Source organism: Callorhinus ursinus, unplaced genomic scaffold, assembly GCF_003265705.2.
Source record: "Callorhinus ursinus isolate GAN/ISIS: 27379988/994484 unplaced genomic scaffold, GSC_fseal_2.0 scaffold57, whole genome shotgun sequence".
Taxonomy (NCBI): domain Eukaryota; kingdom Metazoa; phylum Chordata; class Mammalia; order Carnivora; family Otariidae; genus Callorhinus; species Callorhinus ursinus.
In genome coordinates, this window is record NW_027397119.1 from 7,629,963 (window position 1) to 7,643,324 (window position 13,362).

Here is a 13,362-nt window from a genome sequence, read left to right on the forward strand (position 1 = left end):
CTACAGTGACTCTCAACCTTGACTGTACATTTGAGTCACCTGGTGGGCTTTTAAAAAAAGTAGTAATGGCTGTATCTCACCCCTAGAGATTCTGATTTAATTGGTCTGTGGAGTTGGGTCTCAGTGTTTAAAGCTCCCCGGGTGCTTCTAATGCAGCCAAGGCTGAGAACCACTACGTTACCAAGTGCCAGGTGCTTTACCTATGTTTTCCCATGAATCCTCACAACACCTCATGAGGCAGGTCGCAGGGTCTTAGCCCATGGTTTCCTGAATCCTGAGCCCCACCGTGGGAGCCGGTGTTAGAAATGCAGATTTCCCAGCCGCACTCCAGCCTCGCTCTGGGGTGGAGCCGGGCAATCTGGGTTTTGAGCATCCTCCAGCTGGTTGAGCTGTGTGTTCCCGTTCTCTGTGAGGACCGGACTGAGGCACCAGCAGCCCTCACTCACAGGTGAGGCAGACAGGCACGGCCACGAGGGAGGATCACGGCAGGGATTTGAATCCAGGTGTATTCCTCTGTCCAGACCTGAACGTCCTCCCTTTCACGGATGGTCCTCTATGGTCAAAGCCAAGACACACCATGCCGCTTGTGGGGAAGGGACTGGGGTCTCCTGTGAGCTCCGGGTCGATTCTTTCTCCTCTTCGCTTGGCGCCAGAATGTAGCTCCATCTGGAGCCCAGTTGCTCTTGCCCTAGGGAAGCAAAGGGCAGAATACCCCAGGAGTCATTCTAAAACAGTTTTATTAGGTGCTTAAAATAGCTTCTGGCAGATGGTGTGTAGAAAGGGGGACTGGAGCAGAGCTGCAAATGACATTTGCAAAGTTGTGTGTGTTGGTGCAAGCACACCCGTGGGCACGTGTGCACGCAGCTGATGTGTGTACGTGCGGGGTTGGGGGTTTGTCAGAGATGTTGAAGAACTGTGGAAGGGGGCATAGAGGAGAAGAACAGGATGGATGACTCTAATCTACCTAAGATTAAGGAGGAGAAAGTCTTGAGACTGGTTTCCCCAAGGCGCTTGGGTGAATCCTGTGCCAGCCCTGTGCACACGGTAGCCAGAAGGATGTCATTGACCGGCCGAGGGATCTCTAATGTGGCTCTTGGGGTTGGGGAACCCATGGAGTTGACATGGGGGTGCAGCAGAGTCCAGGAGCCTTGCAGATTTTGATGAGCTGAAAGCCTGAAGTTGCTTGAAGGTTAGGGGCAGACACAGGAGCCCTTGCTTTGCAAATGAAAACACTGGGAATTCATTTTCCTCATTTTAAAGGAAATGTCTACATGTGTAAATCCGAACCCCACTTAGGGGCAGAGATGGTGGATGTTCGTCACTTAGATCCTCCCTGACAGACTCTCAAACTCTTGGGGCTGTCTCTGTTTCCCTTGGCAACTCCCAACTGTACTCTTAAGGCTTTGTACTTGTGAGTGTGACTCTTGGATCTTCTAATGCGGAAATTCTTGATCTTTCTGAGTGTTAGACCCATTTCAGAGTCTTATTAAATACAAAGTGCCTTCTCTCAAGAAAATTTCACAATCATATACACAGAAAAATCTGTCAGCAATTCAGAGAGGCCCACGGACTCTCCAAGTCCGTCTTTGAGCCCCTGGCTCTAGTGGAAGGCCCCGAGGAGGCGGGCTCAGAGTCCAGCCCTGCCCTGTGCCAGGGCACTAGAGTGCTCGTTCCCTTGCACCCCTCACTGTGACGTGAATGGAGATAATGTCATTGAAGCCATTAGAAGGCAGGGGCCTGAGTCAGAGGACCCTGTGTCTGGTTTCAGCTGCGAGAATTGGGACTTCAGCAAGCGGTGGCCGGTGGCCATTGAGCTCTGAAACTAGGACCTGCCACTGAGGCTCCTCAGCTCGGTCAGCTCCACTCCCGCGTGTCTTGGGGCTCTTACTCCCGCCCACCACACATCCGTTCCTTTAATCCTTGCCTGTACGAGTGATAGCACTTCCTCTTTATCCTCTGGAGTTAGTGCCCGATTATTGCCCTCTCCCGTCCCAGACCCCCGAGAGGAGTGTACTCCACTCGCTCCCTTGTTTTCGATGTAGAAGATAGTGTGGGTAGGTGGATGGAGCAGGAGAATTTGGAATTAGAAGAGCTGCGTTCAAATTCCAGCTCTACCCTTGTTGGTTGTGTGACCTTGGGTCAGTTATTTAAATTTCCCAAGCCTCAGTCTCCTTACCTCTAAAATGGGGATAATAATCCTATCTGTGCTGCCCAACTTCTTGAGTTATTACTAGGAGCAGAAGAGAAAGTAGATATCCAGGAGCCCAGTGGGCTACAATGGGCCGCACATTATTCTTGTCGTGAAGTTGAGCCTGGGTTCCTTCTTCCCTCCTTATAGGCTGACAGCCTGGCCCTTTTTGATTCCTGACGACAGCAATGAGGGGATGAGGTAGAGCTCCTTACCACAACGTCTACCTACTCATGTCCTTTTGTTGTCAAAGGGAGCTGCCATTTTTCAATGAGGGCTCTTTCAGAGCTCTAAGACATCCACCAGCAAGACCACCTCTGTCTGCAGAGTGGTGCTGAAGGTGGGAGTGGGGGACTGGAAATTTTTTTTTCTTATTATGTTATGTTAATCACCATACATTACATCATTAGTTTTTGATGCAGTGTTCCATGATTCATTGTTGGTGTATAACACCCAGTGCTCCATGCAGAACGTGCCCTCTTTAATACCCATCACCAGGCTAACCCATCCGCCCACCCCCCTCCCCTCTAGAACTATGGACTCTAAAAAACAAACTGAGGGTTCTAGAGGGGATTGGAAATTTCTACAAACAAGGCAGGGGGGAACTCTGGGGTCCTTGGTTGGGGACTGCAGGAAAGAGAACCTGGAGGGGCACAAAGATGCTGAGGGTGTGCTCGGGACAGAGTGGGGGTGCTGATTCACGATTGTAGCCGGGCTGTGGAAGGTCACAAGCAGCAGAACCAGCTTTTGGATGAAGATAACAGGAGAATAGCTCAGGCGAGTATTGTGATAGGGCAGTGCTCTGGGCCACTTGGCCGGAAGGAGGCCACGGGGACCGCATTTTCTAATCAATGCTATAACATGGGTGTGAAGTCCAGATGAAGTGGCGGCGGGTCCTCCTGCCATCTAGATACTTGCTTGGTGCATTGCTGGGCTCGGTGTCAAGTCTCTGAGGAGCTCCTGACTTGCCCCACTGCCGTCTGGCTCAGAAGCAATGGAAACTCACTGGAAAAGCTGCTCCGGATGTAATTCTGACCAACAACAAAGAACTGGTTGGTGAGGGGAGAGATCAGACCCCTGGAGGAAGCCACTACGCAGTTCTAGAGTTCACGGTATCTAAGGAAGGGAAAGATGAGGGGGCAAAAATCAGACACACACCCCCAGACTTCCACAAAGCATGTTTCAGAGATTCAGAGAAAGGAATCAAAACTGTGATTCTCAAGAGAATAGAGTTCAAGAGGTTTTAAAACTGAAGTCCTGACAATGAAGTCACAAATTATCCTGAGTGTTAAAAAAAAAAAAAAAAAGAAAGAAAAGAGGGCAGCATCTAAAAATAAAGGTGCCTGCACAGGGGAGCTCTCCAGTGCATGCAAATTTTAGAAGTTCTTGTGTTCTCGAAAAACTACTGACATACGTTTAAAGTATATGAATTTGATTATAGCTGAGCAGGGTGGTTAAAACTGAGCCCCTGGAATCCGTTTGAATCCCAACTCTGCCACCTACTAGCTCTGTGACCTTGGATAAGTCATTTGACCTTTTTGAGCTCTGATGTCTAAATCTGTAAAATGGGGAAGTGGTATCCCGTCTATAAGGGAATGAAATGAAATGGGGCACGTGGGTGCCAAGCAGAGGGGCTGGCACATAGGAAATGCTCAGTAGGCCCCTACTAGCATTCTGTTAAAAATACAGGAGATGCTCTTAATCAGAGGGCAACCGCAAAAGGGTCACGCCAAAGGGCTGCAATTGTATGAGGAGGTGAAAGACAGGTTCATGTGACACTCGGGGAAACCTCTGCGGAACACACCAGGGTTCCCCTGGGAAAATCATCAAGAAGGAAGGCAGATGTTGGGCCTGGAACAGCCAACGCATTGTCAGCGGCCAACAGAGGAAGGACAGGGCGGGGACTCCTGCTGTCCCTGCAGGCTCTCCCTCAGAGGGACGTGCTTGGTGACAAACACGGGATGCAACTGAAGGCCAGCCAAGGTCATTTCTCACTCCCTTGAATGAGTCCCACTCGCTGTTGCGGAGCAGGACACTGATAGAACCTGCAAACGTGATGGTAGGAGCTACCTTGAAGAATCACCGGGAAGGCCGAGCGGTCAGGAGTCTGCAAAAGAGCCAGCATGGCTTTGATTTTAAACATGGGGAGGAGGAGAGATTTAGAAGATACAGAGGTGCACTTAGTGCCCATGCCTGGCAGAGTTCTAGAAGTGGTGACTACATGGAGAGAATTATTGGAGAGGCCCACCCGGCCCACCTGCTTCTGCCCTCTGCCACCGCACACCCCATGCTCTTCTCAGTGTAGCAGCCAGAGGGATCCCCTCAAGTCCGAGCATGCCACGTCTGCCCGGGAGCCTGCCGTGGCTCCCTTCTACCTGGAGGAAGAGCCCAAGCCCTTCCAGTGGCCCAACCCCCACCTGACACCCCAACCCCCCCACTACTTGTCTGAGCTCAAGTCTCACAGTTGCCCTTCCCTTTCCTCTCTTGCTGTGGCCGCACTAACCTTGCTCTTGGCCTTCACCCTTGCTGTTCTCGCTGCCTGGGTTACTCTTCCCCCAGACAACTGCTTGGTTCCCTCCCCCAAGGCTTTGCTCAAATGTCAGCTTCTCCATGAGGCCTTCCCGGAGCACCCCATGCGAGGCCCCACCCTCCTGCCCATCTTCTTCCCTGACTTAGGTTTTTCTCCATAGTCCTCATTACCATCCTATATACCACAGATTCTTACTGTGTGTCCTGTCCATCAACTTTCTCCACGCATGAAAATGCAAGGTCCACGGGCTCAGAGATTTGTACCTGCATCCCCGTTTGCTACCACTGTGCCACCCACATGGTTATGTTCAATAACTATTTGTTGCCTGGGAGGGAGGGACAGGAAGGAAAGGAGGGAGGGAGGGAGGGAGGGAAGGAAGGAAGGAAGGAAGGAAGGAAGGAAGGAAGGAAGGAAGGAAGGAAGGAAGGAAGGAAGGGGGCACAGTTAGAAAGAGGCTGCTAGACTAGAGTGACCAACCACCCCAGTTTGTCCAGGACTGGGAGAGTTTCTGAAACAAAGGATTTTCAGTGCTGAGACCAGTAAAATTCTAACTGGTCACCTACACTCACTTAGCCAACTGCATTTACTTCTCTGATGTGGGGACTAGGCTGCTAGCTCCCAGAAATGTCTCCAGCTCACTATCTCCGCATTTCACACAGCCTTCCACAAAGTCTATCTGTGGGAGGATGCAGAAATGTGGGCTGCAAGATAGTGTGTTTGAGCAGCGGGCAGTTGGCTGAGTGACCACACGAGACATGTTGATTGATGGAGCCAGTCAGGATGGTGGGAAGGCTGCGCGGTGAGCCACGGAACTGTGTCCCAGCTCCACAGTCCGAGCTGTGGATGAGCACGTGGAAAGCAGGGGAATCTTGAAGTGGCACGTACTAGGGAGAGAAAGCTAATATGCTCAACAATTGGGCCCGGTTTTGAAATCGTCTCGATCGATGGAAATGACAGACCCTATGTAACAACTTAAAATGTAAAGGGAAATAAATATTGCTTTCTATTTAGGGCTAAAAAAAGAAAGCCATCTTAAATGTACAGAAGAGACCAGGCTTAATAGCTGTTTTGTTTTGTGTTAGTTGCCCACACGCTCGGTCCAGTGTGAAAGCAGAGACTCTCCCCCCAGAGACGGTGTCTAAACCGTCTAAACAGACCTCGAGGGGTGTGGTGGCGCTGTCCTCCCGCTGGGCCCCACACACCTGAGCCAAGTACCCGGCTCGGTACCAGGGGAGAGGCTGCTCGCTCTCATTTGCTGGCTTTCTAGCTCTTCTAGGACACAGCACCCGCAAAGTGCCTCTTCCCCCTTCCCCCAGCTGGCTGTGGCCTTGAGGTGGTATCTCTGCGACAGAGAAGAGACCCCTCCCTCCCTCCTCTTCCACCTAAGTTCTCTGGGACAGCCAGTGTTTAGGACTGGGGATTCAGCTGAGAGAGAGGTTCATCTAACTACAACTGTTTCTCCCCCCAAGAAGGAGGGATTCATTGTCAAGGGCACAAGCAGTGTAAGCCCCATGGCAGCCGGGAGGCAGCAGTGCGCTGAGTCCCAGGAGCCAGGGCCGCACCCCCTTTCCCAGGGGTCTCAGAACAGGTGTTCTGAGCTAGCAGGTCGAAGGCCCTGGGCCCCCAGCTGGGCAGGTGGCCACTCTTTGGGTTGCTAGGACCAGGCCCGGGGCTGGTCTTGGTGGCAGTGGAGGTGGCTGACGGGAGGGGGCTGCAGGGCTCCCCAGGCTTCCCGGGGCTCTGGGGGCTGATTTAGGGGAATGGCACCTTGATTCTTTGTGCCACATGGGCCGGTCAGGAAAGGCAGCCAGCGCCCATTGTCCTAGAGGAAAGGAGAGACATCGATTTCCGACTCCTGTCTTTCGTGCTCAGCACAGGCCTGCCCCACGTCTTCCCCACAGAGCTCTGGATCGGGGTATGGCGCCAACCCTCACCGATAGAGAACAAGCTAGATCCCACAGGCCAGTTCCAGTCAGTGGGCGGGGCTGCCCGGAGTAACTGACAGGATCCCAAAGCTCATCAGGAAGGAACACCGGGAAGATTAGGAACCTCCGCCCTGGATGCCCAAAGTGGAGGGGGAGCCCGTCTCTGCCTTTCCAGCCCCCTCCCCTAAAGAGCACGTGCCTGGCCCATGGGTAAAAGCCGGCATGAATGGGGCCTGCTGACCTCAGGGCAGAGGGTGGTCATTTCCTAATGGGGCCTGAGCAGCCCACGCGTGGAGGGTGAGGGGCGGACAGACAGTCTTCCAGCTGCTTTCCTGACTCTCCTGGGAACCTACACCGACGGGTACCCCTATCCATGCCGGGGCCTGCAGCGGAGGGAGTGAAACATTCTAGCCCCCACAGGCCAGACTCCGGGGTTCTCAGAGTGTGGTCCCCCGACCAACAGCAGCAGTGTCACCTGAACACTTCCTAGAAATCCACATTCCCAGGTCCTCCCAGATAGAGCCCAAACTGGTGGTGGGCCCAGCCACCTGTGTTCCGCAAGCCCTCAGGTGGTTGTGAGGCAGGCCAATGTGGGCGCCCCCTGCCTGACAGAAAGAAGGCCTCTAGACTGGCTGCCACCGAAGGGCTGCAGAGGGGAGCCCTGCCCGCAGGCTTGGGGCGATTGTCCTCTTTCTAGGTTCCGTGGGGCCGATGCTCCGTCTCCACCTGTGCGTGCGTTTACCGTCTCCGTGGTGCAGCGGCTTGGAGCCAACTCGCAACAAGGCTGCCCTCTGTGTCTGGAGCGCAGGGGTGCTCAGCCTCATGTGTTGCTTCTTCGGTCTCAGGAGACCCGTGGCTTTCCTAGCCCCTTCCAGAAACAAGAGCTGTGGCCCAGTGGCCTCTGCTCTGGAGCTGTGGCCCCCTTGACCGGCCAGAGCAGCCCCCCTCTTCCCCCCCGCTCAGCCCCGGGGTCTATGGCCTTTCGGACAGATGCTCCTCTTCACATTTGGTCCTAAGAAGTCAATCTGTCTTAGCAAACCAGGCTCATTGCAAATGATACCGAAATGGACCGGAAAGATCAATGCAGCAATTTCTTTCTCCCACAGCCCTCCCCTCCCCAGATCCTCTATCACCCCACACCCCCTCCTGCCCCAGTGAGCCAAACTTCTTGCTGTCTTGATGATTTGCAATTCTCTGCATGACTCTGCCTCTTGGGTTTGTTTAATTAGAAATAGGCTGGGAAGTGCTTCCCAGGCACTGGCATGTTAATTGCTTATCAGGGAAAGAGAAGGGGTGACAATGTTTGGTGATGGAAATTTCCACTCTCTCCATCTCTCGGAGCTTTTCTCCGTTTTCTTCTCCCACTTTCTCCTCCCTTTCCTGTCAGCTTCTCCTGCTCTCTGCCCTTCTGCCCCCAGCTCTCCCGTTCACAGTTACAGGGGCTCTGGGGAGCAGGCCTGGATTCACCCCTCCAGGGCACACCTGTGCCCTCTGTCACCATCTCCCTCTCCCCTCCTCTCCCAGCCCCTCCCCCGCCGGCCCGTGGGGCTCGCAGAGATTCCGGAGCAGAGGGCTGTACAGGTACACTTAGTAGTCAAAGATGAGCTTCCTTTTGTTTCCTTTCCCCCCTTATTATTGTTGTTCTTGTTTATTTTTATTTTTTACAAAACAGGAGAAAAGAGTGAACTGGGTTGGGGGGAGGTGACACATTTCTCCACAAAGGTACAAAATTGCCTATAGAAAGTCAACCTCGCGGTGCCAACCCGGGCTTGCTGAGATGAGGCGTTCCCGGGCATCCCCCTCCCCAAATGTCCTTCAGGTCCGGCCGGGGACCCACTGTGGGAGTGGTCCCCCAAGGTGGGGAGGAGAGGCTTCCCTCAGCCCTTGCCCAGGAGGGGAAAGAGCAAGCAACTGAGACTGTACAGAGGAAGAGAAGAGGAGAGGGGCGCACCCTGTGGGCCAAGGGCCTGGGGACATGGGCAGGGGACATCCAAGCAGAGGCCCAGGAGCCTCTGGGCACACAGACAACTAGGGAGAGGGGAGGCTCTAGCCAGAGTCCTTCCTGTTCCTCGGAGATGCTCCTCAGAATGTCAGCAGACAGGCCCCCAGAAGGTAACGGCGACTTCGTGGAGGCGGCGGGAGCCGCCCCTGGCGCTACAAAGCCCCGTCTGTCTTGGTCTGGCTGCCAGGCCTCAAGCACGCGGGTCCCTGTCACTTTCCGGGCAGGGCATCTGGCCCAGACTGCCTCCCTTTCGGTCAAAAGGAGTCCTAGTTATTTGTCTACTGCGGAGAGCAGGCTGAGCTTTGAGAATTTTGCAGCAATGGTGGGGACAATGTTTCTGCTTCTGAAGACCTGGACAGCTTCCTTCCTGGATTCCAGGCCAGGACGAGGGGCGCGGACACCACTCGGACCGCGGGGGCACTGCAGCCCCAGAAAGCCCAGGCTGGAAGGAGAGGCCGCCCACCCACGCCCTGCCTGGGCTGAGCAGTGCCCCGGTGGGTGGCTAGCCCGGCTGCCAGTAAGAGGACAGCGAGGGCCAGCATGGCTATGAGCCCGGGCCGGTCCCCTAAGGCTCTGTGGCAAGGAGTGGCCTCCTTAGTCCTGGTCCATACGCATGCCAACTGGGTGTGGGCATCAGCAAAGGCCACTTGCAGGCAGGCCCAGTACTCCGTGGCCTGAAGGAGGCGGGTGATGTTGTAGCTGTGGGTGCCCCTCGGCAGGCGGGCCAGAGCAGGGGCGCCCTGGCCCCGGAGGGAAGAGGCGCTGGACCAGGTGAGGTTGGTAGAGACTGTGTTGGGTGGGGGGACCCAAGACAGCAGGATGTGATAAGGGTGGGTCTCCTGCACCCGGAGCTCCAGCCCCCGTCCCTTGTCCCAGCCTGGCTGCAGGGGAGCCCGGCCAACCACCACACTGACCGTCTTACTGTCAGCCCCCACCAGGTTCTGGGCCACACAGGTGTACAGCCCCGCCTCTTCCGCTGTCACCCTCCGCAGCTCGAGGGTCCCCTCGGGGTACACCCGGTACTTCCTGCCAGCACGGGCAGCTGTTAGTCGAATCCCGGCTGGAGTGACCCAGTAGATCTCGGGTTCCGGTTCAGCCAGTGCCCGGCAGTGTAGCACCAGGCTCTCTCCACTGGCCACCTGAAGGCTGGGGGGGAAGCTGCGGGGGGAGATGAGGGGCAGGCAGTGGTCTGTCATCTCCCGGAAGGGTACCTCGCGGACTGGGCGGCGCTGGAGGTCTGGCGGCTCGGCACACAGGGTGGACTGTGGCTCGATGAAGCGGACACGGGTGCCCGTGGCATTGGCCCAGCGGATGATGCAATCACAGCGGATGGGGTTGCCGTGGAGACCCACCTCCTGCAGGTTGGGCAGGGACTCCACCGTCTGCTGGTGCAAGGCACTGAGAGCATTGTTGTTGAGCATGAGGGTCTCCATCTGGGGCAGGTGGTGGAAGGCGCGGGGGTGGATGAAGGACAGCCGGGGGTTGTTGGTGATGTCCAGCTTGGTCAGCTCAGGGAGGTTGACCAGGGCGAACTTGTCGATGGAAACCAGCTCCTCCATGTTGTTCAGCCCCAGCTCCTTGAGGTGCAGCATGTTGGCAAAGTCCCCGGGCCCCACCCGCTGGAGTGGGTTCTTGTTCAGGTCTAGGAACTTGAGCCCGGGCACCTGCTCCAGGGCCCGCCTGGGCACCCGGGCCAGCTGGTTGTCATAGAAGGAGAGGCTCTCCAGGCTTTGCAAGCCCTCCAGGGAGTAGTCGGAGATCTCCCGAAGGTTCATGCCTGCTAGCACCAGGCTGCGCAAATTGGCCAGAGGCCGGAAGTTCATGTCCAGGATGGCGTCTACTTTGTTGCCACCAATCATGAGGATCTCCAGGTTGGGCAGCATCTCAAACCAGCGGCTGTCGATGGCCCTCAGCAGGTTGGAGTTGAGGTGCAGCCGCAGCAGGTTGCCAAGGCCAGCGAAGGCCCCGGGGGCGATGCGGTAGAGCTGGTTGTGGTTGAGATAGAGTTCCTGCAGGCTGGTCAGCCCTGCGAAGCTGTGGTCCTCCAGCCGGGTCAGCTGGTTCTCCTCCAGGTGCAGGCTCAGCAGCTGGGGCAGGGCACGGAAGTCACAGTCTCGAGCGTCCGAAAAGCTGTTCTGGGACAGGTCCAGCTCCGTGAGATTGGCCAGGTAGTTGAGCTCACTTTGGTCCACACGGACAATGCTGTTGCTCTGCAGCAGCAAGGTCTGTGTGCCTGCGGGCAGCCCGGGGGGCACGGCTGTCAGGAACAGGTCGTTGCAGTCCACGGTGGTGGCCTCCCGGTAGGATGATCGGGGTGTATACCAGGGCCGGATCTGGCAGGCACACTGAGGGGGACAGGGCACACGCCAGGGTACCACGGGCACGGCGGCGGTGGCACCAGCCACCCAGGCCAGCAAGAGGGGGGCCACAAGGAGCCTCATGATGGAGCCACAGGGTAGGGAACCATCCACAAGAAGAGTCTGGAGTCCTTCCACTCTTAGCAGTTCGCAGGCTGAGGGTCAGCAGCCCTGCCAGGGCCTGGGGATCCACCCTCCCAGGAGAGTCATTCTACGTGGGGATGGGTGGGCATCGCTTCTTACCCTTCTGGGTATGGTTCTCCATCCTTGTCCGCTGGGGCTGGGCCGGCTCATTCATTACCACACCCCATCAGGGCAGCCCTGGAAGAAGAGGATGCAGAGTAAGGAGGTGGCAGAGAAGCAGAATCCATTCCCTCTGCCCGTGTCAACCCTGTTTGCAGAGGGCAAAGGAGCTGAGAGAGATGGTCTGGGCCACAGCCAGGGCTCCTGGGTTCTGTCCTACAGCCCTCAGGCTTTATTTTTTTTAAATTTATTTATTTGTCAGAGAGAGAGAGAGAGAGAGAGAGAGAAGAGAGAGAGAGAGAGAGGACAAGCAGGTGCAGCAGCAGGCAGAGGGAGCCCGATGAGGGGCTCGATCCCAGGCCCCTGGGATCATGACCTGAGCCGAAGGCAGACGCTTAACGACTGAGCCACCCAGGCGCCCCTAGGGGTCCCAGTCTTCAGCTTCAGTATCCTTTTCTATTATCTGCTGGGGGAGTGAGTCTTCATGGAAGGAGGGAAAGATTGAACCAAGCAGCTTCCAGGATAACTCAGGAAGGGGTGCGTGTGAGTGTGTGTCTGCAGAGGAGAGGGGATGCTGGAGTTCCTGTCATCTCCACAGTCCTTCTGAGCTGAGACATGTGGAATAGATTCTCCTTTCTCACATCTCCCCGCCTCCCTCCTTGGCTCACTGGGTAAATGGAAAATAAAGTGAGAGTTTCCCGGCATGCCCCTGAGCAGTGTGGGTAGGGGGTGGTGGAAACAGTACAGAGTTTTAAATTCCAGGGTGGGCTCTCAGGACTCTGGAAGTGGAAAGGCAGTGGTCCCCGAGCCCACAGCCAGACCGGCTGGGGAAGTGGCTGGTCCTGCCTGGGGTCTGCTTGGGCTCTCCTCATGTATGGCTTTGGTTTTCCCCACTCTTCCTGCCTAACAGCCTGGCTGAGCTCCCTGGAAGGAGGAGGTAGGGTTAAGAAGCCTGGGTCTGGGCTCTCCCACTTACCCACTGTGCACAGTACTCGTGAGCTGAAGTTACCCTGACACGCCCCCCTTACCATATCTCCTTCTCACTGTCTCCTAGACAAGGCCTACTTGTTCTTCGAGCCTCAACTCAAGGTCAGTCACCTCCTACAGAAGCTTCTCCCAAATCCTCCCCACCCCGGGCTGGCCTAAGGGGCCTGCCTTAAGCTCTTAGAGCGCCCCATGCTCCCCTCTGTCCTAACCCGGACCACATCTCATGGAAACGGCTCCCCAGCTGGGAACCTGTCTTGGTCATCACTGTGTTTGGAGCACACAGCAGGTGCCCAGTGAATATTTACTGTATGAATCAATCTCTGTGGCTCCAGGGCCCCATCCCCCCCCAGGAGGGTCCCCCCACCCCCAGTGTAGAATCGAAGCCACTGCTCTTTCCCACCTCCCAGGTATGGCAAAGACCCAGACAAATCCAGGCTCTCCCATATATCCCAAGGCCAGGCTGCATGATCCTGGAGGCAAGTCCAGCCTTGGCCTACAATCAACATGGGAGGAAAACCAGGGGGCCTTGCTGGGCCTGGTCCCCGCCTGAGCAGAGGTCCCATTCGGGTAGTCTTCCAAATGCGAGTATCAGAGAAGCACCCCAGCACTTACTGAGCACCTGAGATCTGCCTGGACTCTTCAAAGACTCTGAATATCTTATTTCATTTAACTGTTATAACGTCATAACGAGTCGACAAGATAAGCATAAATACCCCTAGTTTGCAGATAAGGTAATTGAGGTTTGTTAGAGGTTAAAGAACTTGGCTCAAGACACATAGCCGGTAAGCGGCGGGAGACGGGAATCCACCCAAGTCCAGAGGTTGGGCCACTTACACCATCCTTCCTTGTCCCCAGGCCTGGCTGTGGCTGCAGAAGTCTGGGTGCCCATTCTTGTCCCCTGGGGTGACGTCTGCTACCACCCTCTAGGCAGGGTCCTCTCAGCTGCCCAGAGGGGCTCTATGCCCATCTCACTCTGCTTCCCGGATGCTGGGGCTGGGGAGGGGAGCAGTCGGAGGCGGGATACCTTCCCTTGAGCAGGAGAGCGGTAGGCCTGTTTACATTTGACTACTTCCCACCTTCCTCTGCAGCTATTTCTGAAGGTGGGAAAACAACCGTGACTTAAAATGCAC

At 55.7% G+C, this 13,362-nt stretch overlaps 1 protein-coding gene across 2 annotated transcripts in view; it reads right to left on the reverse strand.

The window, feature by feature from the left end:
- Positions 1-8,263: 8,263 nt before the first annotated feature.
- LRRN2 (leucine rich repeat neuronal 2) overlaps positions 8,264-13,362 on the reverse strand; it is a 64,622-nt gene continuing 59,523 nt past the window's right edge. For both annotated transcript variants that reach the window (XM_073884567.1, XM_025855267.2), the window contains exon 2: positions 8,264-11,323. In XM_073884567.1, the coding sequence (XP_073740668.1) occupies positions 8,924-11,086 (2,163 nt within the window). In that variant the 5' untranslated portion in view covers positions 11,087-11,323 and the 3' untranslated portion in view covers positions 8,264-8,923. The remainder of the gene's footprint in view (positions 11,324-13,362) is intronic.